General features: G+C 38.6%; 2 protein-coding genes across 5 annotated transcripts in view; both read right to left on the reverse strand.

The window, feature by feature from the left end:
- plxnc1 (plexin C1) overlaps positions 1-27,219 on the reverse strand; it is a 101,639-nt gene that overhangs the window by 45,813 nt on the left and 28,607 nt on the right. For 2 of the 4 annotated variants that reach the window (XM_030439826.1, XM_030439828.1), the window contains exons 6-12: positions 16,886-17,051; positions 16,578-16,680; positions 15,358-15,433; positions 14,288-14,329; positions 14,063-14,196; positions 12,841-13,020; positions 6,283-6,391 (exon numbers count right to left, since the gene is read on the reverse strand). The exons of the other annotated variants lie outside the window; for them this stretch is intronic. In XM_030439826.1, coding sequence (XP_030295686.1) covers positions 6,283-6,391; positions 12,841-13,020; positions 14,063-14,196; positions 14,288-14,329; positions 15,358-15,433; positions 16,578-16,680; positions 16,886-17,051 — 810 coding nt within the window. The remainder of the gene's footprint in view (positions 1-6,282; positions 6,392-12,840; positions 13,021-14,062; positions 14,197-14,287; positions 14,330-15,357; positions 15,434-16,577; positions 16,681-16,885; positions 17,052-27,219) is intronic. 4 annotated transcript variants of the gene reach the window in all.
- On the reverse strand, positions 19,320-23,838 carry LOC115595404 (uncharacterized). The gene is made up of 13 exons (XM_030439836.1): positions 23,669-23,838; positions 23,350-23,465; positions 22,735-22,890; positions 22,612-22,656; positions 22,432-22,524; positions 22,190-22,273; positions 21,840-21,928; positions 21,656-21,758; positions 21,368-21,484; positions 21,183-21,265; positions 20,907-21,056; positions 20,400-20,460; positions 19,320-20,323 (listed from the first exon to the last, which is right to left on the reverse strand). The coding sequence occupies exons 1-13, from the start codon at positions 23,817-23,819 to the stop codon at positions 20,225-20,227; spliced, it is 1,347 nt and encodes a 448-aa protein (XP_030295696.1). The 5' UTR covers positions 23,820-23,838; the 3' UTR covers positions 19,320-20,224.

The raw sequence follows: 27,219 nt of genomic DNA on the forward strand, positions 1-27,219 counted from the left end.
GCCAGTGTGTTCTTGGTTGTGTAAGTCCTGACTGCAATCTAACTACTTCTCTGCTCTTCTACACAGACACACCACACTGTTGGTTTGCTTATGTTTTCTAAGTCCATGTATGTAGTTCATTTATACCTTGCACCGTACCACAGCTGCACCCACAACCTGCACCGACACACCACGGACTTCACTGACTTTCACACACTATGTTATAAGATAATTATATAAATGGGGATTCTGACTTTATTCAGTTTGGTTGTTGATGAAATAGACTATTCTTGATTGACTGTCACTCATTATGTCTATATCTATACTCCAGTTATTGGTATTAGAGTAAATATCTTAAAGTCTTGAAAATGGTAGAAGACTTACAGGACAGAGGTGGGCGTTCCCATGATGTTGTCGCAGTTGGTTAGCTTCAGTTGTTGAGTCAAACATGTCTTCCCAAGTCTAATCTTAAGTGTGACATGCATACCTGTTAAGTGAATATAATACATTGAATGTCGGAGTCTTGGCCACAAGACTCCCGTCTAATTCTTACAGATGCCAGGTCTGACGAGCAAATAACAAAATGAATGGTACAGTAGAGAAGCTCTTGGTCATAGTTTTAGCAGTATACATGTTGAGGCTTCAAAAATGATTGGCTGATAGAAATGTTTTCACCTCTAGCATGTTTATAGCCCTTCTATTATTATTCCTGGATGTATTTTGCTGTTGCCGTAAACAGTTTGTGAAAACATCTTCTGTGATGATGACAGTTTTGTCCGCTCATATGGCAAGGCTTTTAAAGTAAGTTGTTCTATTTGCTGGTAAGCATTAGCTTACTACTCTTGTTCTTAGCAGAAGTTATCTAGAAATGTAAAGCTACCGATTCTTCTCCTTTTTTGGATAAACACCGGTTTCTCTTCAATTCCTCACTAAAAGATAAAAAATAAAACCTAACTCCCAGTTACCAAGATAATTACCTAAAGATTGATTGAAAAAGACCCCAACATGATTTAATAATAAAAAATGCTATTTTCCAATAAGCAGTTAGTAAGTAAACGTAATTCCTTCAACATATGTCCTGGAAACTTCCAACTAGTTTCTAATCTGAAGTTTATGCCATTAATTTCCAGCTAGTTTCTGTTGTACTTCCCCTCAGCAGGCTACTTGCAGTGAGTGTCACAGCTTATTTGAACTGATTTCTTGCAAACTTCTGCAAGTCAGTAAATAGAAATACATTTTTAACATTCTTACCAATTTTATAACTTCATCAGATCAGTTCAGCTTTAGAACAAATGTCCCTAAATGTCTATTTATTAATCATTAGCTACCATGTAATGCTAATTACTGACAAAAACAACTTCACAGTCAAGAATCAAGTTTTTGGAGTTTCATTCCTTAATTACACATTGAGGCCTACTAATAATGTCTTCACATCCTTCAAGTTACATTTAACTCTTTCTGTATTTTGAGACAACAATACATCATTAAATTCTGTAAATTAATAACATGAAAAAAGTTAAAGTTCACAATACTTTAAGTAACTGCATATCTCTGTGTGTATGTATAGTGTAGCAGAGAAAGAGAGAGAGAGACTGATTGGTGAATGTTTAAATTGATAAGAACGTAAATGGTTAACAAATGCGACTCACTCCACTGACTTGCGGTAGTTTTAGTGGTAATTAGGGCAAATGCTGGTGTGTCTCAAAAGAATGTAAATACAAGGGTTAATGAGAAAGTCTGATGTGCAGTATTGGAGTGAAATATTCTTTGCAGGAAGTTTGTTGTTTGTAAGGATGCAGGTGCATTGTGGGAACTGAGGAGGAGGGTTGTTCCTGATACAAAGCTGACTGGAATTTGCAGAGAACTGACAAGCAAAGTTAAACAGCGCCTCAGAACCCGCGGTCACGTATGTCTGGACTGTAAGTGTTATCTAAGAAAGGAAGTGAGTGTTTAAAGGGAGAAACAGGTGACAGTCACAGACTGATTGTTTTTTTAAAAATTGGGCATGATCTGTACCTGTCCAAGTGTTGTCCTTGACAACTTTGTAGGAAATGATTTTCTGTTGAGAATCATCAGGAATAGACAACCAGTCTGAGCCTTGGCAGTGATCTTCAAATGTGCAACTAGAAAGAGAAAAAGATGTTTAAAATCTAGGTTTGTACTTGTTGTTTATACTTACTGGATGGTTTCAACTGCTCATGTTGTTTCCCTGACCTTCCATTAGAGCTGCACCAGACACAGTATGGTACAACAATGAGCTTCATCCAGTTTTAATGAAGCCAAAAAACACTCCTGAAATGGTTTCTGTTGAAGAGTGCAATATACTGCTTATGAAAAGTCACACACCTCAGTCCACCACAACCACCTACAGTGGAAACTTTTACAAACAGAGTGTATACTTTACCACATCAGTTCTAGCTAACAGCTATATTTTCTACCTCTGGTTGAATCATGTGATCACTCTGTAAGGCTGTATATGTCTGTGGTTTGAACTCTTTTAAACCACCAAGTAGCCCCAGTGTTCAAGTCATACAGAGGAACTCTGAAATCTTTTATGAATATATATATAATTAATTAAGTAGTATGTAAAAGTTTAAATTTTAATCCAAGTGTTGGAAGTAGGAATATTGATGATATAGAGGGTAGGAAATCATAAATAAATAAAGAGTTGTACGGAATCAGACAGCTTTTTGCCTTTGGGTATTTTTTTGCAGATTCTAAGGAGCTTTATGATTTTCAGACTGAAATAAGCAGGCACTTACACAAATTAGTTTATTTCAATCTCATTTCCTCATGAATAGATATTTTTGCTATCTCTTTCTATACACACCTTTATGAGATTGCCCATCTCTCGTCCCAATGAAGAAGTTTGTCCAGGCCTTCTGTCTCACTGCCTGCACTGAGGTAGATTCACTGGTTCTGATTTAGTCTGTCCTTGAAAGTCTGTCCTTTGATAGTTACACAAACTGATCATCAAAAAATTATATATATGTATGTATATATATACATACATACATACATACATATATAATATATATTATATATATATTATATATATATATATATATATGCTATGATATGTATATGTATGTATATATATATATATCTATATAGGTGTGTATGTATGTAGTATGTATGTATATATATATATATATGTATATATGTATATATTATACTATATCACATATATATACATACATAATATTATAATATATACATAATTATTTATATTATTATATAATTTTTTTTTATTGCAATTAAAATTATCCTATAATGTAAGCCTTCATGACATCCTGCCTTATATTTCATTCAGGAAACATGGGCTGCATTTGTTTTCATGAAAACATGTATTTTTATTGATTTACAGAGATAACTATAAAATATGCAAAATATGGGCAGCTGTGGGTCAGGGATAGAGCCAGGTCTTGTTATAAGAAGGTCGCTGGTTAATTCCCCTGGTCTGCATGTTGAATTGTCCTTTTGCAAGATACTGAACATCAAACCTGCTCCTGAAGTGCTGGTCGGCATCTTGAATAGCAGCCACCGCCATCAGTGTATGAAGTCGCTTTGGACCAAGTGTCTGCTAAATGCACTTAAAACTTAAATGTACAATAATTCTGTTAATTCCTTGCAAAGCAATTCCTGGCCCTGAAGCCGTGTTTGTTGTTTTTTTTTCACTTTTTTTGAGGAAATATTTTAACACAGAAAAAGTCTACTGGGTAGTTATTGACAGATGCAAACAAAAGCTTAAACAGAAACAGCAGGAAACACATTTGCATTTAGGTGGCCCCAAAAATAATTTATACTGGGACATAAAATACATATGAAATAATTACACAGTGCAGACAGGAGATTAACATGCATATTCTATATGTCCTCAAATAAAAGCTAGCTACTTATGAAGAATTTAGACTAATTATGACATTTTCACTCTGTTGGAAAAATAAATTAAGTCTCTGTTTTCTTATGCTCTATTCTTTTGTTGGTTGGTTTGTTTAATGGTCTTAAAAAACATACATGTCTGAAATTAATATTTCAATTCAAATTGATTACTAAATGTAAGTTGTACAAGCTAAAATGTTTCAACAACTTAAAATTATTAGTCTGCTTGGTAACTTTAAGGTAAATGGTATTCACCAACAAAAAACACAGAATCTTTTACATGGGCATCAACTTTAAGAAAAACAATCAAGCAGCTGATTGTTGCAAGATATGTTAAGCCCAAAACTAAACACTGCAGGGAGCCCTCTTACACTCACTGTACATTTAAGATTGCTTCCCTTGACAAATGAGACAAAAGAGTGAACTTCACTCCAGTAACCTACAGGTGGAGCAATGTGTATCAAGGAAGAATACATATAACCAAACGGATGACATTCATTCTGATAATGGAGTTGCAAAAAAAGTTCCCCAGGTTTCAGCTAATGGTTGTTCATCTCATCAGTGAGCTTCTTTTGCCATCGACAGATGATCAGCAACACTGAAAGACAAACACAGTTAATGATTCAAACCAAACAGACAGACAATGGGATACCTAGACTCTATTAAAAGCATTAGAAAACTAACATTTGACATAATCATACACAATTATATAGAATGTAAAGAGGAAATCATTCAGATTAATTTAACTTGTTGCATTGGTGCAATAGCACTGTTGCATAAATTCAAACCTCTATCAGAGAGTGATGACACTGACTTGACCAAAATTGAGTTTACTTAACGACTTACCAAAAATAACACAGGGTATCAACGGCAAATGCAGTATCAGCATGACCTGATGTACTCCAGATGGACGCCCTAGTGTTACTGTCTTGTCACCAAACGTTATCTGGAAAACGATAACAAAGCTGCTATTAAAAAAGGAATTTCACAGTGGGACAGAGCAGTGGGTCCAAATACATTTAATGCATCTGTAATAAGTGCTTCTAAGTAAACTTGACAATTTGAAAGCCCCTGTACGTAACCTAAATTACTCCTGAGGACATTGCTTTTCTGAAAGCATCGGTTGTCCTTTGAATTTCACAGATAAAGAGGTCAGACTTGTTACTGGTTTCTTTGGCTTCTATGATGCAGGGGTATGGTTTTTCCATTCTGAACCCCCCACACTGACAACTTAGCCACTGTTTTCTAAAACGACAGAGATAAATGATAACACTTACGAACAGATGTCATATGTTCGTGTTATCCTAATAACACCAGGATAACACCAAAAACATTGTACCTCTATGGCCATGCACACACTGTCCTCTATTCTAATAAGTGTGAAACTGATGAACTCAGGTCTGGATAGTAGGTTATTCTTGTGGAGCAGGCCAAGATATCACTCTGCTTGTAAACATCCCATTAGTTTGAGCTGCAGGTGTGTTGTAGATCAGATTTTGAAGAGAAGCTTAGTAACTATTGCATGCTAAATAATATATTTTTGAAACTTTTAATTTTGAGCGTACTTATTACTAAATCATTCCGTTGTAACAATTATGACATCAACATATACATTTTATTTCTCAACAGGCGAGCTTGGTGTAAAGTGACTGAGATATTTACCAAGAAATTGTGAAATTTAGCATCAGGTGGCTTGGAAATCTCACAGGTGAAAGAGTCGGTGTTATTACTGGTTTCTTGGTTCTCCATGATGCAGGGATATTGTTTTTCATCCCGAACACCCCATACTTCTATCTCTGTCATTTTCATGTTCAGTTTGTCTGCCTTTTTCTGCAATGAAAACAGAATTAAAAAGGCTGACCACTAAAGTATTCATGCCTAATATATTTGTGTGCATCCTAAAAATATGTATTACCTGTATCGTGACGCGAACATCGTCACCTGTCCTTGCAGTTGTAAAGCTAATGAACTCAGGGTCTGGATGGTAGATTATTGTTGGGGAGCAGGCCAAAGTCTGGTTGGCTACTTTCAGTGACACGTGGCTTATAAAAATCCCATTAGTTTTAGCTGCAGGTGTGTCGTAGGTTAGATTCTGAAGAGAAGTATAGAAACATTCGGTGTTATATACACAATATAAAATCATCTGTAATGGCATAGCATGACATGGTGATGATGATGACATGGTAAACTTATGCATGTAAAGTGAAATGTAAGAGAACAAAGTGTGATTTAGTATATGACATGCTTCTCTCTATATGTGCTTATGTACTTATTGTAAAATTACATGGTTTACATCATATACACACTATACATGTTATGATACAATTTGATGTACTGTTAGGCAGCTTGATATGATGTGACGTGACATAATTATTGTAAGACAACAATGCAGGGGGACATTGTACAAGTCTACAGACCCACCTGAGAGTTGCTGGATTTGGGAGATCTGACCTCGTGTGGGGCGTGGTCATGTACAACCCCTTCTACAAAGTCCAGGTGGGATCCAGTGACTGTGATCTCCCTCTTCCCACTACAGGACACAAAGTAGCAGCTAATCAGTGAAGAGGAAATTAAATAAAGATCTGTATTTTCTTGCCATAAAAGGCCAATATATTGGTAAAAACACAAAACAAAAAAGGTTACCAACATATTTGTTGAAGATTTAATGATGCACCCTACATTGTGATTGGACAAAACAAAAACCATATGGAAAATTTGGCTAGTCATTGCACATTAAAAAACATACTCACGTGACCACACCCACCCAGAACTACCGATTTTCACCCATTCTCACCTGGTCACCCTACTATCTCACCTTTACTACCAAGGCTTTCCTCTCAGGGAGGCTAAAATGTCAACTTTAATTTCTATTAGGGCTGTCAAACAATTAGTTTTTTTAATTGCGATTAATCGCATTGTGTCCATAGTTAACTCCAGTGTTGGGCACGTTACTTTAAAAAAGTAATTAGTTATAGTTACTAGTTACTTCTTCCAAAAAGTAACTGAGTTAGTAACGGAATTACTCCACTGTAAAAGTAACTAGTTACCAGGAAAAGTAACTATTGCGTTACTTTTATTTATTCCCCCTTTTGAGCTCGGCATTCATTTTAGCGTACTCAGCATCCATTGAAAATGTCTTTCTGCATGGCGGACCGGCACCTGTTCTATCCGATATTTTACCAATGAGTGCTCTGAAGGAGTCTGAGTCAGCTGTTGATAACAGGAGCATGTTCTCAACAACATACCTGCCTATCATTGCATTTAGTTCAGTCTGTTTTACAAGGTTTTGTGAAGCTGGAGTAGAAAAATCCAGATGTAGCACTTGGACAGCTCCGTGTCCTTCTTTGTTAGCGGAGCTCACGTTAGCCACACCTGGCCTGCTGTCATCATCAACACTGTCAACAACGGTAATTTTGGTCACTAGGGTTGTAGAAGCGTGTGCCGCTGAGAGATGATTCATTAGATTAGAGTTGCTGTGTGTGTGGTTTGTGTGTAAACTGAACACAGGTGTAGCAAGCTTTATAAAAGTGCGGGTGATGGATGTGGTGGTGCTGGTGTTTTTAAAAAAAAAATCTTTTGGGGGGGGGATGGTATGTAACGCTGTTACTGTGATGATAAATAACACTTAAATATTGAATCTGTGTCTATTGTAACCAAACCCTGACATGTAAATGTGACATCTGTCTTGATTCATTTAATTTAACTTAAAATATGGACAACTGACTGCATAATATATGAATCAGAAACAGAAATGCTTTACAGCAGCTCCCATTCAAAGTCAAGAATATGCAGAAAAATAGTAGTAATAATAAAAATAATAATAATAATAATAATAATAATAATAATAAACTATATGCTGCATATTTATAATAGAAGCCTACTGCAACTGTACTTTTTTTACCATTAAATGTTATTTTATACGTTATCATATTCTATAATGTTCTGTCATGGAGTACATCACTTCACTGCTAACAGAAAAGAAAGCAGCTCACTGCCAGTTGCAAATTCTTATCGTGATCTGCAGTCTTTGTTATTTTTTTTGTCATGATTGTTATCATTAGTACCAATCAAAAATCACAGTTACATGTCAGGATGTGGTTATTATAGACATATTCAATATTTAACTGTCATGTATCATCACAGTAACAGCGTTACATACATTAGCAGCTGTAAACACATAAAAACATTATTAAACACATCATGTGGTCCCCTTTAAACGCTGGGTGGAGGTGTATATTTTGGTAAATAACTGCCGGTTCCAAATAAATGCCGAGTCTAATTTATTTTGAAAAAACATCAAGGAAGAAGACGTGACCACTGACACTGCACGTTTTTCTTCTTCGCCTTTTTCACGTGTTGTGCCCAGAAGGATGCCAGAGAATTCACAGAGAAGCTGGCGAAGTTTGTGACATTTTCATCTCGGATTTTTGTGAGGATGAGGGAATAAAACACCTGGTCTCAAATAAACGCCTGGTCTGTTAAGTGATTGAAACAAATAAACGCCTGGCTATTATTTGGTATTTTACGGTAGTTCCCGCATCATCTATGGAGGACTTATAAGTATAAATGAATAAATAAATGAATACATAAATGAATACATAAATAAATAAATGCTGAAATAAATAAATAAATGCATGAATAAATATATAAATAAATACAGCAATAAATAAATAAATGCATAAATAAATGAATAAATAAATAAATGCTGAAATAAATTTGTAAATACATTTGTAAATAAAAGTATAAATAAAAGTATAAATAAAAGAATAAATGCTTTTTATTTATTTCTATATTTCTGTTCACCTACATTTATTTATTTCTGTATACTGTGTCCATATGTTAATGAGGAGGTAGGAGGTCCTAACCTCAGTCAAGAGCATGATTGGTAAAATCGGAGAGCCAGACAAAAGCAAACGATTCCTGATCCCAAGCCTCGCTCTCTGTAACTTTGTAAACCAGCTCCAGTTAGCTTAATGGCCTCGACCGGTGTGACAGGTCAACTGGCGTTCATTTTAACTTGCGAGGGTCCCAGGTGTGCTGGTGGTGTGGTTTGAAAATCCCGTCTGGAGAGAAAGGGGTCCTCAGCAATGTCTGCTAACCAGGAAAAACATTCTGCTCATCGCTCCAAGTCATGTATATGTGTATTCGTTTTGACGTGGCTTGAACACTTCTATCCACACGGAGATGCCGGCGCTGCGACTTGCAAACCACTTCTAGACGAGCGCTACAGGGCAAAAAACGTCCAAAAGTGCATGTTGTCGGTCTCATATCTTTGTCGTGAATGTCTGTACTCTCAAATAACTCATGGGTGGAACAGGCTGAGGCATTTGTTCACGCCGAGCAGCTCTAGAGCGGCGTGGAGACCCCTGTTAGCTCTCATGTTAGCTGTTAGCTGCTCGCTGTAGCGCAGCGGCCAGGTTACCTTGTGACACCGGTTACCATCGGGTATTTTTCATTCCGCACTGTGTTCAAATGGTTACTTAAAGCCATCATTCCGAGCCGCATACATCGTTATTAAGCTGAAGGTAAGTCAGTGTGAAAACTGTACACAGCCTGTATACAGCCTGCTGGTCAAACAGTCTGCAGAGTATGTTGACATCCAGCCCGAGCTCAGCATGAGGTCAGTCAGCTGTGGCAAATCATGAGACGTCCAGATCAACCTGTGATACAAACCCCAGTAGCCATAATGGTTCATAGGAAAGCCCAGACATGTATCTCACTCTCGATGGTAACAGGTGTCAAAAGTTTACCTGGATGCTACGCTCTCAGCGCTACAGCAAGCAGCCAACAGCTAAAAGCTAACAGCTAACTGCTAACAGCTAACATAAGAGCTAACAGCGGTCTCCACGCCGCTCTCGAGCCGGCTTGGTGGTAGCCAGCAACATTCCTGTACAGTGTACAGGAACCAGCGCCGCTAGTAAGGCAGAAGTAGGCGACCCTCATCGAGCACACTCCTGTAACCAATCATGCTCTTGACTGAGGTTAGGACCTCCTACTTCATTAACATATGGACACAGAAATACAGAGATGAATCAATGTAGGTGAACAGAAATGTAGAAATAAATAAAAAGCATTTATTCTTTTATTTATACTTTTATTTATTTCAGCATTTATTTATTTATTCATGCATTTATTTATTCATTCATTTATTTAAGCATTTATTTATTTATTTATGTATTTATTTATGCATTAATTAATTAATTTATTTATACTTATGTCAGGTTTAGTCCTCCACAATCATCAGCAGGAGCTGAACAATAAATCTAACACAGCAAGAGAGGCGGGACTTAAGGCAGAACAGCCAATCATTAGCCGGTCAGTCCCAAAACCGGTGTCATGTTTGAAGCAGCAACAGGAGAGGGAGGGGGAGAGGAGGCAGCTGCAGCGAGCAAAACTGTGGATAAATGGCAGAAAAAGTGTGGGTGTTGAACCCTCTCACCGGGAAAAGTGTGCGTGTTAAAACACCCACATCAACCACGGGTGCGACGCCCCTGAAACTGAACACTGCCTCTGATTGGCTTACGAACTCTCACTCTACTTTAGAGAGCCAATCACCATCACTTATGAGGTTGTCCCGCCCCTCCCTCGCCAAGCTAGAAAAAAATAAAACAGCTCTGCAGCCCCGGTGACTGAGAGCTGAGTCGATGACAGCAACTTTAAAGGAGAACTTTGGTTGATTTAAACATGCGGCTTCATTGCTCAAGCTACCCTTGACTTGCCAGTACCGAAGATGCAAACACATTTGGTCCAACCATTACAGAGCTCCGTGAACTGAGATTTAGCATTGACAGCTAACAGCATGGGGTCAGAACTTTACACTGTGTTTTAAGCGTCTTAACATGCTCCACATCTCACACCAAAAGTTATGCAACATCAGCAGACACCTTACAACACAGCACTGTAGCGTGTATGACTCAAAATGAATAAAAAAGTAGTTAAAACAGTGTGTTTGTGCAAGGAGCTACTTACCTGTTTGTTGACATCCGTGTCTTCCAGTAGCTAGACCAAACTAGTCGATCCGGAACACACGGATGTCAACAAACAGGTAAGTAGCTCCTACTTACGCTACAGTGCTGTGTGCTAAGGTGTCTGCTGTTGTTGCATAACAATCGGTGTGAGATGTGGAGCATGTTAAGACGCTTAAAACACAGTGTAAAGTTCTGACCCCATGCTGTTAGCGTTCAATGCTAAATCTCCATTCATGGAGCTCTGTAATGGTTGGACCAAATGTGTTCGCGTCTTCGGTACTGGCAAGTCAAGGGTAGCTTGAGCAATGAAGCTGCATGTTTAAATCGACCGAAGTTCTCCTTTAAACAACTACATTTTTAGTACTTTCAAATGTAATTGTTGTTAAAGCTGACATTTTAGCCTGGCCGAGAAGAAAGCCTGGCCGAGAAGAAAGCCTTAGTAGTAAAGGTGAGATAGTAGGGTGACCAGGTGAGAATGGGTACAAATTGGTAGTTCTGGGTGGGTGCGGTCACGTGGGTATGGTGACAATGAACAGTAAAAAACATGAAAGTCAAAACTCAAAATAAATTACTAAATAACTAAAATATTTTTTATTCATGAATTCAGCTGTTATAGCTGTAAAAAAAACTAAGTGTTGTGTGTTGTATGTAGGTCAAATCATTACCAATATCACTCTCCATGTCAGTTATAGATGGTTTAATTTCCCTCAGTAATTCATTTCAGTTCAACAACGTCACAGCACTACTGTGCACAGCTAAAAAAAATCAACAGCCATGATTCATGTAGAATATGAAATGCTATAGCTAGCGCTAAGCTGGCTGCAAGGTGACCAAAAAAAAGTTTCTCAACAATCATTATTCGATGCCTTATTAAATTACACTTAATGAAACTCTGGTTTAGTCCACTTTTGGTCCGTGCTGGAAACTCTAATGTTATCACTTTGTTGAAGGGCTGAGAATCTTTTCAATGGCAGGGTGCTGCGGTGATAAAATGGAGGAACAAGTTGTTTCTTCTTGTATTTTATTGTAACTCCTTTAACATGGTGCAACCACTGCTAACCCCTCCCAAAATGTGCAGTACATGTTACTGTTCAGGATAAAAACTCACAATACTTGCCTCTTTGTTTTACATAATAGTGAGAACTTCATGCCTGTGGTCTTGGGATTATTCATTTTTTATGTGTCTGTTCTGGCTATATATATATACATAATTTTTTAGAACATTATCTTGACTATGATTTCTTTTTAAGGAGCGAAAACAAAGGCAAAAGTGGCTTTCAGTTGCAACCAAAATGGGTCGTTTACTGGTGATAGACGTTGCTTTTGCGAAGTGGTCATCTGGCCCCATAAGACAACCTTCAAACTGTAAATGTTTCTCAATTGGGATGGGGGATGTATCTGAAAATAGAGAAGTTCTCACTTCCCTTTTGATAGATTTTAGTGTCTCCAACCAGTAGAGACCATTTGTTCAAATTTTGCAAAGTATCGAATAATCAGTTATCATAAAAAATCATAATCAGCATGATGAGTTCTACTAACTTATATAACATCCATGATGTAGACTATTATATATTTTTATTATCTCTATTCAGCTCCTCCATTTGACACTTGAATACTTGAGCACTAAACCTGCTAACCTTTTCACATTTAAAACAATATGAGAAGTCATAGTGATAAACAGAAGTCTGTGTTACCCCCATTGCAACAAATGCTAAATCAATAGAAAGGTCTCTTCCTCATTTCTTCTATCACAGATATAAACTATAGATCAGCAGTGTGAGATATTCAGAAAATGAAGCTCTTCATCTTTTTTATAATTTTTTTTATTTTAGTTGGCCAAAATATTATCTGCTGCCAGAGATGCTTAATGACATCTTGAGAAATCATATTTAATTTAATTATTCTCGGAAAGAAGTTGATCCAGTTATGTCTTGTCCTCAGAAACCCTTTATCCACAAAGTTCTGTAGATTTGTGTTGGGAATATAAAAACGCCAGTCAAATCTGTCATACCTGATCCATGAGGTGTTTGGTGTAAAGTTGGTGCAGGATGGTGATGACCGGTAGGTGATAGTAGCACTTCCATGACAACTACCATCTGGGAGGACAACACACACTTTGACCACGCCTTTATTATTGGCACTGGGAATGTGGAACGTCAGACTGTCACCAGTGTTGCTCCACACAGGAGATCTGACCAGAGCACATCGGAGTACAGCAAGAGAGAAAGCAGTCGCATCAGTCTCCAGTTGTAGAGACGTTGGTAACATGGCAAGAACATCATTTACAATTTAACTTATATGATCAACAATAATATTTAGAAAACCTGAAAGCAGCCCGAAGCAAAGGAGCCAAATCTTCCTCAACATAAACATCAGTTTCACCATCTAACTAAATTGGTGTTTCATAAGCCTAACACTACAGACAGATATGGAAAGGCCTTTAAGATTGCCAATATCAAAACATTTGTGCAAAGTCTTAATGACTTTAAAGAAAACCTAGGAGGTCAAATCATTCAAACATTACTGAGAAGATCATGATTTATTTTAAAATGCTTAATCCTAAAGCAGAACACTCAGCTTTAGTTTCATGTTGACAGGTCTGTTCGAGCAACACTGCAGACGACAAAAGGTGTTTTCCAAAGCTAATTCTTGAGAACTGAAAAAAATCAAGGCAGTCCTTCTTCTCAGACATTATCACTAAAAACAACAATAATACATCAGTTTCATGCCCTGTTTGCTACTGTCGACAGGTTAACAAACCCTTCCATGCCAGTAGCCTCTGAACAGCATCATAGATCTACCACGGCCTGTAATCAATTTGCATCCTTCTTCACTGCCAGTGAAAACAAGTAAGTCACTCTAACTTGTTTTAAAATGTATTTTAAATGCAGTTTTTAATTTCTTTAATGTTAATTGTACGCTCCTGTAAAGCACTTTGAGTTGCCTTGTGTCTGAATTGTGTTATACAAATAAACTTGCTTTGCCTTGTGATACCAGTGAAGTGAGGTGTCTGCACAGAGCCCAAAGGACAACACCCACCCCAGCCATAGTTTGTTCACCTGGCACAAGATACAGAAGTATCCACTGAACCAGACTACGAAGTGGCTTCTTTCCTCAGGCCGTAAGACTCCTCAATTCATCCTCCTTACTCTGCTCCTATCAAATGGTTTAATTTTTTTGTTTCTCTTTTACTTGTTTTACAAGACTTGGACATCCCCAAAAAACTGACTCACTCTTGTGGAGTGCAGTCCATGTCTGCCTGGATCCTCACTCTGGTCACATCATGAAGGTTATGACCGGACAACACTGCATTGTTTTTGCCGTAGAAAGATATGACACTGGGAGTAATGGAGGAGATCTCTGGTCTCTGACAGTAAAACACATACAGAGATTATAATTTCCAGTGTGTTATCTTTAATATTATCTTTATCTTTGTGAGAATTGAAGTTCAGACTCACAGAGATGTTCATCCCTGAATCCAACTTTTGGCAAAGACTGTCCTGCAAGAAGAGATGAAGGGAAGAAATGTAGCAGGTTTACATGCCAGTCACTATAAAGGTACCACATAATGGCTGTAACTTGTGTTTTTTTCCACTGTGCTGCAGGAAGTGAGAGAAAGATATGTCATGTTCACATTCAGTGTCACTATTAAGTGATGATTCAGGAGCTGTTTCAGCTAATGTTAGCTATGCTAAAAAACTGAAAACAGTAGAAAACAACTAGTCTAAGGTATATTCCTACAACTACAATGCAATCTAAATTACATGTTTGATTAACATGTGCAGTTTAGAAAATTAGATGTTAGGGTTTAACAAGCAGCTTCGTTAATAATCGATCAGCTAAATGTAGGCCTACTGAGCTCTGAAACACTGAGTATCTCTGAGCCACAGCAGTGTGGTGAGTCTATTAGTCACTAGTCTGCTATCATTAGCTATCGAGACAAAACATGTTAAAAGACTGTTCTGCTGTTGCTGGAGGCCATTTCTTTTAGTAACTTTTGATGGGAACTAGCTGTTTCATGTTGTTTCCCCTGTGTTCTAATCTAGGTTAAATCCAGACTGGGTTAGGCTAGCCTGAGTAATAAGTGGATTTCTAAAAATGTGAGACTATTTCTAAACAAAAAGATTTAAACATTTCAATTTATATTCAATATATATAATATATTTATTTTCATATTATATAATGAGCTAGGTATAATAAATACATTTATAAAAAAAATGAACAGATAAAGTCAATCCTTGTTTTGTATTCTTGAGAAGGTCATAAATTCTACAATGAAAATTGTAGCAGAATCTACACATTTCCAATCTGTAGGCTTCACTGTATTTGCTAATGGTTTCCAGTTGCTAACATAGGTTACACATGTCCTGGTAAAATAACTTGTTGATCAGTCTTCAGTTTTATAAATATCTTAAAATGAACACATTACTGATGCAATGTTGTTCAAATTTGCAAAAACGTGCTAGTACAACATGTATGAAGTCTGGGGGAAAACATTTGATAAATACATAGAAGCATGCATATTTACATTCCTCTCTCCTTGATTTGCCCAAGAACAGTGGTTTATGTTCCAGCCACATCCAGCCTCAATACACTGCCGACACCTGATGGGAAAACAAATGTAATCACCTACTGTATTGTTGTTGATTTCACTTGAAAACAGGGACCACAAGATAGTCATAGTGTACGTACATTCAGATGATAAACACGACCACTGCCAACTGTTTTAAATGCACGAGGCTAAGTGGTGCGATGAGGGAGCCGGGGTAAGCTGACCTGTGGTTCTGTTATACTTTCTCTCTTTCTTTGCCTTTTAGTCCTCATAGTTTTTCCATACTGTCTGTCTAATTTTCTTCATCCTTTTTTAATCAAAGCAACAACAATGTATTTATTTATTTATTTTTTACTTTTTACCCTGCCCTTTACCTACTTCCAATTTTACTATTGGGCTACAAACACCCATTGATCGTTCCTCTTGATGTGTTTTAATCTTCATGTCCATTTTTGGTATCTATGGAGGCTCTAACCAGCTGCCATTTTTGAGTGTTGCACTTACCATTGCTTCAGCCACAACAAAAGTCTACAAATCATTCATCTGGACCCAGTTTTGAAAACTGCCCCAGTTTTCCGGCACCCTTGCTACATTGTCCAGATGCAACCATCCATTTCTTTGCTCATTCCATTCTGGTTCATTAAAAGAATAATCTAAATCATTAATTGTTTTGCATCAATCTCCCAACTGAACTAAATATGCTGTATCCAGGACCCAATCTTTCAAATACTTACAAGTCGGACATTTTGACAAATGCCTTAACCCCATTTCCAGGAGAAAAACAAAAAATAAACCCTATTAACACATTTCTGTCTTTAACTACCAGTCTTTTAGGCTCAATTTTAGTTCTGTATCATTGCAAAGATAAGCTGGTACCCCATGTCAGCTATTAAAACATGCATGGGAACAGGACCTAGATTTAAATTTTTGATGGCATTTGGGATTTGGCCCTTAGCAAGATATACTCCTCTTCTATACTACATGTGCAGGCCATGAGCTATACAGTCTAGTCTACTACACTGAACTTGGATTTCCCTAACAAAACCAGCTAGAATTTACCCTAACGTGGTTTCTTTCTTTTACCTGATAATGTTACATAAAGTGATACATCTAACTGATTATGTATTTTAGCTTTTTCAGCTCTATCTTCTATAATTTATGTTAGGAATTATCTGTCTACTTGCGTATGGACTTACAGGACAGAGGTTGGTGGTCCAATGATGTCAGCACAGTTGGATATCTTCAGTGGTTCAGTCAAACGTGTCTTCCCAAGTCTAATCTTAACTGTGACATGCATACCTGTTGAGTGAAAATAATAGAGTCAATGTCAGAGTCTTGGTCACAATCATCAATACATGAAATCTTATGCAATGTCACAATATAAAACATCAGATAAAACCGATTTCTCAACTTGTCGAGATTTTCTTTTATCTGACAGTCTGAGGGTCCTTGATTGTCAGTTATTTAATTAACTGAATTATTATGTTTACCAAAATTCACTGACCTTCAGCATGAAGTGTGCTGTTTGTAAGGATGCAGGTGCATTGTGGGAACTGTGGAGGAGGGCTGTTCCTGATACAAAGCTGACTGGAACTTGTGGGGAACTCACAGGCGAAGTTAGCGAGCGCCTCAGAACCCGCGGTCACGTGTGTCTGGATTGTAAGTGTTCTCTGAGAAAGGAAGTGAGTGTTTAGAGGAGAAATAGATGACAGTCACAACTTAGTGAAGTTTAAAGCTTGGATATGCTCTACTGCAGGGGTTCTCAACCTTTTGCAAGCTGGGCCCCCCCAAAGCTGGTTCATTGCAGTTGCCCCCCTCCTCCTCTACCCCCCCTCCACACACACACACACACACACACACACACACACAAACACACACGCGCGCGCGCGCGCCGTCAGGGGCCCATGAAGGAAGAAGAAGAAAAATCAAAACAAAAACAGCTGTCCAGAATTGCCACAGGCCCTGTTTTTGTGAATGAAATATCTGGGGGCGGGTCGGTAAGGTGACGCTGAGTGGCCTTGATGCCTGTCAGTCATGATGAGTCGCGTCTCGTCACCTCTCTGATGTGTCTGCAGCTGAGCACTGTGCTGCATGTCTCTCTCCCCGGCTGGGACAGTTATTATACCGTAAAATACCAAATAATAATCGGGGCATTTATTTGTTTCAATCACTGAACAGACCAGGCATTTGTTTGGGACAGGCATTTAATTCCTTCCTCTCACAAATCCGGAATGAATATGTCACAAACTTCTCCAGCTTCTCGGTGAATTCTCTGGCATCCTTCTGCAAGTGAAGTTGTTGCAGCGGAGGAAACGATTCATCCAACCAGCACTCGCTGCAAACTCCTCATCTCTGCTGTCACTCACGGTGGCGGACATTTATTTTGCCCTGATCATTTTGCGGGACACTCTGGCGTGCCCGTTTGCTGATAACTCATCCCCGCATGTTTATCTCAGGCTCCTCGCTAGCCTTCTTCCTCCCTCCAGCAGGCAGCCTGGCCCTGCTGCTGTCCTCCTCGGACAGACGCTGAAGCTCAGTTTGATTTTTTCGCCCATCTCTCACTCTCTTGGTGTCGACAGAGAAACGTCTAGCGGCACTCCCGAGTTTTCCTCTGCATATTTTACGACAGAAAGTTAGAATTTCAAGTCGTACTTTTTATTTTTTGCTGCACCGGAGCCATGGCGATCATTAATGTGATGCTGACTGACAGGAAGCAAGCACAATATGTGAAGAAGGCGCAGCAGGGGTTGTAGCCGTTTCTGTGGTCTGTCCAGGGACCATGGTCTCTGGCACGGACCAGTGGTCTTCACCACTAGGGGCGCTAAAGACACTGGTCGCGACCAGCTCATCAGTGGTCGCGACCGGTTGCTCTGTGGCACGGACCAGCTGGTCTCTGGCACGGACCACTGGTCACTACCACTAGGGGCGCTAAAAACACTGGTCCTGACCAGCTCCTCAGTGATCTGCCCTGTGGTCCCTGTGGTTTGTGAAGTGACTTGCTGATTTTCTCCCCTTTCCAGTCGTTGAGGCAGCACTCTTAGCTGGATAAATGTCACACCTCATGATATTCTGTCTATAAAACACACTTTATCAGACTTATTGTGATTATATTGTTGTCATTATTGATTATGAGGATCCCTGTGGTCAGGACCAGCTGGTCTCTGGCACGGACCACTGGTCACTACCACTAGGGGCGCTAAAAACACTGGTCCTGACCAGCTCCTCAGTGATCTGCCCTGTGGTCCCTGTGGTTTGTAAAGTTACTTGCAGATTTTCTCCCCTTTCCAGTCATTGAGGCAGCACTCTTAGCTGGATAAATGTCACACCTCATGATATTCTGTCTATAAAACACACTTTATCAGACTTATTGTGATTAATATTGTTGTCATTATTGATTATGAGGATCCCTGTGGTCAGGACCAGCTGGTCTCTGGCACGGACCACTGGTGACTACCACTAGGGGCGCCAAAGATACTGGTACTGACCAGTGGCACAGTGGTCCTGACCAGCTGCTCTGTGATCTGTTCTGTAGTTCGGACCAGTTGAGTGATCTGTGGAGTGTTTGTTTGTTTGTATTTATTTTTAATACAACTTTTCCCTTTCCTCACTGTGTTAGCAGAATAGCCTAACTGTGAGAAGCCATAATCGTTTGTCTATCCAATGTTATTGATCATTATTATTAACAGAACTCATAATAATGATTAAATTAATATCATTAGTCGTAGTACTTTGAGTAGTACTATCGATTATACAGGGCCCTGTCTTCCTGACTGGTTTAAACTTTACCAATGTATTGCATTGTAAAAGCTTGTCACATTACACTTTGTATCAAATCTTGGCCAAAACGAATGTCAAATACATGTAGTGGAGGAAAAAATGTAGAGTTGTCACAACCTGGCTCTTTGGGCCATGACAAGATGGGAGACACACTGAATGAAGGAGGTGTTACAAAGTAAATTTATTAAACAAAGGGAAAAAATGTGAGACTAAGGAAAATAATGAATAAATGGGATGTGAACATCAGTACTATCAGTAGTGTAGGATGCGAATGTGTGTAAGATGTAATTGATGTATAGTGCATGAACTGAGCATAAAGGAACTAAACTGCGGCTGCCACATCACCCCATGGGACGTCTGCTGGAGAAGAGAGAGAGAATGAATGAATGAATCATGGGTTTTATAATCTCAGGACACTGGGCCCAGGTGCCCATGATACTCCAAAACTCCTCCCACAAACCCTAGTCACATCAGGAGGCTGCTGCCTCAACAGCAGGGGTCATCACACAAAGCAATATCAAATGGAAATACAAAAATGTAAAGATATAATTAAAAATTCAATCCAAGTAGCACACAGTGCAGTAACAAAAGTAACAGTCGAATGTTCTTGATTGATCCAGCACCTGATCACTTGATGATCGTTCCGAGGATTTTCTCGGCATAAAATCTTGAAAACCCTTCTAGCCTCACCAATATGTCAATTGTGGTCTGCATAAAAGAAAACACTTTAGTTCAGCTTTATTAATGTTAAATTAACAGATGTAATTATATTTATGGGTGATCAAGTAACATTAAGCTCAATTCGGTTAGAATGGTAGAACTGTGACAATAATGGATCCCTTCATGACTAAAATTGGAACATACCTCTGGCACCATGACATCAATGACGAAATCAATGTTGGTGAGGCGACTGTAATCCGACGACAGCGTTGGCTTTATGAGACCAATGAGGTCATTCATCTGTTGGACATAGTAAGGATAAACATTTATTCATGCACTCTTTGACAAAATGACCACTTTTAAAAAATTACTTTAACTTTTCTCATTGAAACATGTTGGCTTTCCGTTAAGGATTGTCTTCAGGGCACGGTTTTCCCCCAGGGTTTTGCCAAAGGAACATCCTGTTGGATTTCCTCTCCCCACTGTCCAGCATTTCTTTCAGTTCCTTTAAGAATGACATCTGTTAAAAACACTGGTTCAACATTTACTGTTTACAATTAACCAGAATAAACAACACAAACCTTTATTCTTTCCTTGGAAATGAGGCCTTCAACGCCTTTGTTCTTGAGGCAGGTCAAAGTACTACAAAGTACATAAAAACAAATAAGCAGCAATACAGCACAGTGCAATATGTCACATTTGTCAAAGAATGATTGTTGTATTCTTTGTTCATTATAATTAATTTATAAGTTACATTTCATGACGGTTGAATGGTTCAGATGGCTAAAACATGCAGTTAAAAGCAAGATTAGGTTAAATTCAAACACATGATTTCATGTTGTTTGATGTTGCACTTTTAGACCAAAAGGTGGCATTTATGTTGTGTGAACTAATAAGTGATAGAGGAAGATGAAGAGAATATTTATGTACTGCCATTTTACAGTACAAAAAACCCCATAGAAGACCCCATGATGTCCTGCTTCAGTTTTTATCGAAGCTGCAGCTAAATTCCCACAGCAGTTACTGTCATGCATATTAAGGTGTTTAATTAATTAAATTAGAAGGAGAAGGGTGAAGATAGGTCAAACCTGGTGAAGGTGTATGGCTCAGGCAGGTCACACCCACATGTGAAAATGCCTGACTGACTGGGCTCATAACAGGCACAGTCTTTGTGCAGCCAGCCATTGCCTGTCTCACATTTCACCCAGTCCTCCTTCTGCACATGTGGATATAACTGCCTACAATTTCAAAAGACATCACAGCTGAGATCCAGATGCTACATTGATCCTACACTACCAACATTTATTTGAACTATACAAAGCTTCGAATCTGGTACTTGGTGCATTGTTTTAACACTACTGTACCTTGACTCCCCCTTTCCAGTGCTGTCGTAGTAATTGCAGGCATGAATTGCCTCTGCCATGCAAGACTCACGCACTTTCTTCCCCTACAAAAAAAGATTATTTGAACTGTTAAAGATTTACATGCAACTTATTTCACAGCCTGCCTATATTATAAGTTGCCTAGTGTCTTATGATTTTTACATCACCTTAGGAACAGAATCAGCAATCAAGCAGGCTGCATGATAAATCCTGAGATGCCCCAACTGCACTTGGTTCAAGGATTCATTCGTCATGTCTGTCCCTTTGATATCAAGCTCAGCTGCCAGGAGTGAGTGACATAAAAAACAACCAATGTTTATACAACATGAAGTTAATTTATGTAATAACCTAAGTATACTACCTATTAAAACAATAGCAATTCCATAAATAATTTGACAATACCAAGAAGGGTTAGGATAAATCTTTTTTTTTCTCTTTTACAAAACAGTACATACCGTGCAGACGAAGACACCACAGTTGACGCCATCTTTCTGTCTCCATTGGTCTGGATATGAAATGGACCATTCCTTCAGCCTCCATATGTTCTGAAATGCAAGGCTAAAAACAACAGATGTATCATTCTGTGCTATGTTTTTTCATATAATGTCACAGTTTATTAGAATAAATGTGTTTACATACCTTAGAATGTCCATATCAGGTGGAGAAATCAAGGTGTACTTTTCAAGGGAATCGTAGACTCTGATTTCTGTTTTTGAGCCATCAAATACCTGTCAACACAATGGCCAGTATAAGTATCGTGCAGTCCACAACATGCAAATGAAAATGACTAAAGCCTTTTTATGGTTATCCATGGTGGCTCAGTGGGCTATGAGCATAGCATAATTGTGATGTCAGGTTTTAATCTGGCCCTTGACCTTCCCTCCTTCTATCCTGTCTCTCTTAAAAAAAAAAAAAAAAAAAAAGAAAAGATAGCAATGTCCCCAAAAAGTCTTAAGAAAAAACCCTCTCAATTTCACAGCAGTACTCACCCACAGAATGAAATGATTACCAGTCTCTGGAGTTTGATGGCCAACAACCCGTGGAAACAGAACCTTCGAGTCTTGCTTTAAGCCCTTGAAAAAAAAAATGTAATACCAAATTACAGCTGCAACACTAAGGAATGATGTTTTCTTCTGTTACACTGTCACAATTATAAAGTTATTAGTAGTTGTGATAATAAAAAATTCTCTTAGACAAAGCAAAAGAATATGCAAATAAAACACATGCATACCTGGATGCAATGCAAATGGCGGGAGCTGATTGATTCACCATTGATCCAGCTCCTCCACCAAGCCGTGAAATGAAATGTTTGCAAAGTAAACACCTGTAAAAAGAGCAATGGCTTTTGGGTAGTGGCACACTGTTTCTGTATGCACTATCCATAACAAAGACAAATTACAATAAGACTTACATTCTCCAGAGGTCTTGTCAACTGGAGAACTCGTGCATTCACTGCCTGTAAAGGAACAAGTAAAGCTGTCATTATGTAAAACCTTGGTGTACTGATACATCACATGCATTCATGTCTACTTACATCATCTGTAAGCCATGGATATGAGGTGTGGAGGTCATCTTCTAGGAGAGTTTGTGGGCAAATACTTAAAAGGTCAGCCAGATAAACTAATGCCTGGTCCACCTGAACAATGGCATAGTCAGTTGCTGGTGCCTTGTACAGCTCAAGCAGTTTTGCCTTTTTTGAAGGAGGGGGGCAAAGATTAAAACAGAAATCACTGTTACACATTAAGATTACAAATGCATTACATTTGATGTATAAATCCTAAGTAACAAGGCCTGTTCCATTAGTATCAGGTTGTTGAGGGTTAACATCCCATCCTTGCAGGAATCGCCTCTACAATATTAAATTAAGTTGGACAGACAGTCATATTTAAAGTCTGATAAAATAGACAATGATTGGCAGTGATAAATTATCTTGTTTTTCTCAATAAGAATAATCATGTTTATTGTAAGGAATGAATTTATGCATTTATTTTTTCATTTGTAGGTTTGCATTTGTCACAGGCCAATTACAGGCAAATGCTCATCAACTCAATGGATTGGACTATATGCCCAGCAGTCCACACTTGTAAGATATGATTTGAAAATTTAACATACACACAAAAGAAAATATATATATTTTTTCTTTAATTACCTTGTTCTCTTCCTGGATTGGGAACTGCCCTATTGAGAAGCCCTTTTTGGCCACAGTTTGCTCATTTTGTTGTACTGTCATTTCTACGTCCACATTTCCTCCTGGGGCAGACACCTCTGAAGACATTAAAAATACAGCATTACCAAATTTAGTATGAACATTAATATTGTCACGATGTGGAGAGGTCTGGACCCAAATGGGAAACTTGTCTGGGAGACAGGGGAAAGACAAGGACAACAAAATTAACGAGGAAATAAATGATACAAGAGATGCACACCATGACATGTATGTGGTTTATGACAATTTGTCACACAATTACCTGTACTTGTAAGCCTCAAGCGTCCATCTGGCCCAATTTGAAGATTTTCCTTGGTTTGTGTCTGCATTTTTTGGATGAATGTCTGATTTATGTTGTCGTTGTGCAAATGGAAGACCAACCTTGTACAAAACAAGAAATGTGTTTCCTTCATTTGACAGAGGAAGTATCGGTCAAAGGACAGCTGTCTGTTTTTTTGTTCTGCCTCTGAGGAATTGACAAAACTGCACAAATCAGGGACAAGGTTGAGACTGCGGAGTACTTCCTCCGGCCGGGTTTGATTTTTTGATGGAAGCGGTCATACAAAGAGTACCGCTCAGCAGAGCCTGTGATGGGATGTGGCCTTTGCAAATGTTCTCCAGCATTTATATCATTTTGGGGGTTGGTGTTATTCCTCCTGTACAGAAGATTTTTCATCCAAGGAAGATTTACTTTTAGGCTTTTATCATGTGCTGCCTGTATGTTTTCTCTTGTAGGAGAGCAGAGTCTTCCATCATTTGGATTAAAAAATCTCTGCTTTGTCCTGTTGTTGGTGTGTCTTGCAACACGACCAGCAATGTCAGAAATGTAAATGGTTGGTGGCTTTGCAAAGCTTAACAGACCATCTGCGTGGTCCCTCGCACTTTCCTGCCACAGAAGTGGGGAGCAGTAATAAACAACTGAGTGAGAGCAGCCCATGTGCAGTACACCACCTAGATAGGAGTGAAATGACGATAACTGATGTTACCAATAGAAGAGCAAGTATTTGAATTTGCAAAACATTGTCATAGTCATATTCAGTTGTTCTTAAACTGTTTATAATAATATATACCTATTCTAATTATTTTAATAGTTGCAGATGAAGTCAGAGGAAAAGCACAAACAGACAGTACATAAAGATGCAATATCTATCAAAATCTGTTATAGTGATAACCACATTTCCATTAAATAAAGTAACACTGGTGGATGTAAAAAAGCAGTATATTTATGTCCTTACCCCCTGTTTTCTGCAGCTTAGCAAACATTTTTGGATAAACATCCTTGTAGAGGAGCATCTCCTCAAGTCGGTTGATCAAATCAGTCTCAGATCCCTCAGTGGGAACACCCAGATCAGAGCAAGCTTTAATTAGCTCACTCTTGCTTGCCTGTAGGTGGCATAAACATGATAGAATTTCAGAGGTGAATATGAATGCTACCTGCAGCAGCACAAAGCAATGTGTGAGAGAAAATAAGCAGAATAAATTGCCACTGATTTAAAAATATAAATTACCTTCTTTGATTCAATCAACCGGAGAAGCTCATCCTCATTGAAGCGTCGATCTTTCTGCGTTTTGGTGTCTGTTGTTGCCTTACTGAAACCTTTCAGGATCTCAGTCTTAGGTAGCACATCCCCAACTCTAGTAGCTGGTCCCATCCACGGCACAAAAGAGGAGTGTGTCAACTCCGCTGAATACGGGTTGTGGGTTTGCAACTCTTAAACAGAAGGAAAGATATGTTCCATAATTTAATAATGTCATTACTTCCATTTTTTTCAATGTGACATTCCTTGTTCTTTACTGCTAGGACGTGATTTGAAATGTAGTACAATAACAAACCTTCGCAGATGCCAGTGGCTATAATTTCTTTTTCTAGTCGGTCCCACTTTGCGGTGATGTTGACTGAAAGATCTTCATCCTTGACTTCTTTGACAGCGGGCCTCTTCAGTGTGCTCACTAGTTATAAAAGAGGAAAAGTAGTTCAAAATAAATGTAAAAGTCAGGTCATACAGTTTTCCAGGAATACTTTTGAAATGAGCTGAATTGTCTAAACTGATTTTTAGCCTAATTACTTTTAAAGAAATTGGTCATTATAGTGTTAACCCTTCACCCAACAATACACATGTATAGAAACCACTCTGTTTATATTTAGAGTATCAAACAGATTGATAATCTCACTCTCTCTGATTTCCATAGTAAAAGTAATGACTAGAAAATACATTTCTACAAGTCTCAAAAAATCTTACATAAATTATGTTTTTTTCAGCCCTCTGTGTGTATTAGTAAGTACTCACATACCTGGCACATCAAAAGACAGCTTCCAGTTGGCATCTGCTATTATTGGGGGATGGTGGCCACATTTGTGGCAAATGAAATCATACTCATAAGCAGTAAGTGCAGAGTAGTGAAAAAATGCCCTCCGGATGGTGTTGTGGTGGATTGTCAAATTCAGTTGATGCTCCATAGCACTGATGAATCTTCCAATAGCTGTGTGGGTCTGTTAAAAGATCAAGCAGTTAGTTGTTCTATACTTACTGTACAAATTAATGCTAATTTATGTTTCTAACTGAATGAAAATAGGACCATATTACCCTCAGTAAATTTGTCATGAAAGAGCATAACTGAAGGGTCAATAACACTTTGTTATTGTAATTGTGGAAGCCTGTCAAGTAATTCTGGAATCTGACAGGTGTTCTGCAGACGGGGCACATTTTGATGTAGACATGGACACCTAAAAGGGAAACAGAAATTGTTACAGGATAACGTGGATTTGTTTGTATATATGAATCCTAATTCTATCGACTGGGGTGCCTGCAGAGACCAAAGGTATACTATTAGTCAATTCAAAAAAATATAAAAACAGTAATTTCAGCAGACAAACCTTTTTGAACAGTAAGAATGCCATAAACTGTTGCGTTTTTGGTGACACATTTCTCCTCGGACAAGTCTGGTGGTGTAGGACCTGGACAGTATGGGCACTTGGTTTCCTCTGGTGAGAACTTCTGTGGGATGTTTGCTGCGTTATTTTGCAACTCCCCTGGTAGTTTGGGGGGCAGTCTTTTGCAGTTGCACAAGTATTCTACAATTTTTTTAATCTGTTCCGAACTAATTTGATTTTCAATTTCAAAATGGCCTGGCTCCATGTCTTCACTGTAGAGATCATTGTCAGTGTCACTGCTGAAGTCCACGTCCCTGTCCCTGTCCCTGTCACTGTCATGTAGTAGGTGTCGTCTTTCCTGGAAGGTCCAACACATCGAGACATAAATATGGACACACATTCTTCTCTTTGTGCCTTTGCAGCGACATGTCCACTTTCTACTTCCGGTGTCCAGTGTCACCCTTGTTCTGCCAAAATGACACCAACTGTCCACTTTGGATGTGTACACTGAAAAGTTTACTTTACTGCCTGAATATCCATGTTCATCAAAAAACACAGGATATACACATGGAGTCCCATTCTGTGTGGCTCTCTCACTTAGGTTTGTGCATTCCTGTTTAGTAGTGCTGGAAATCAGCCCCTTTTCAAACATCTCTTCAATTACGGTGGTCTTTAGCATAGGAGGTGGCTGGTGGTACTTGAAATGCTTTACTCTGTCCAGATGTATGCATTCTCTGCCCATGGCCATGGCCATAAACTCCCTGCAGCTTGGCACTTCGCAGTCAAGAACCTGCCTGGTAAAGGACTTGGACACATGAATTATGGTCCTTGGTCCAGACTTGTCCTGTGCTGTAACAAAAATCCCTTTCTCTTCATCCACGAGGAAGATGGGTTCCGTTTCTTTGTTGTGTTTGTCCAACTCGTGTCTTCTTAATGTAGGT

Source organism: Sparus aurata, chromosome 14 (genome assembly GCF_900880675.1).
Source record: "Sparus aurata chromosome 14, fSpaAur1.1, whole genome shotgun sequence".
Classification (NCBI taxonomy): Eukaryota; Metazoa; Chordata; class Actinopteri; order Spariformes; family Sparidae; genus Sparus; species Sparus aurata.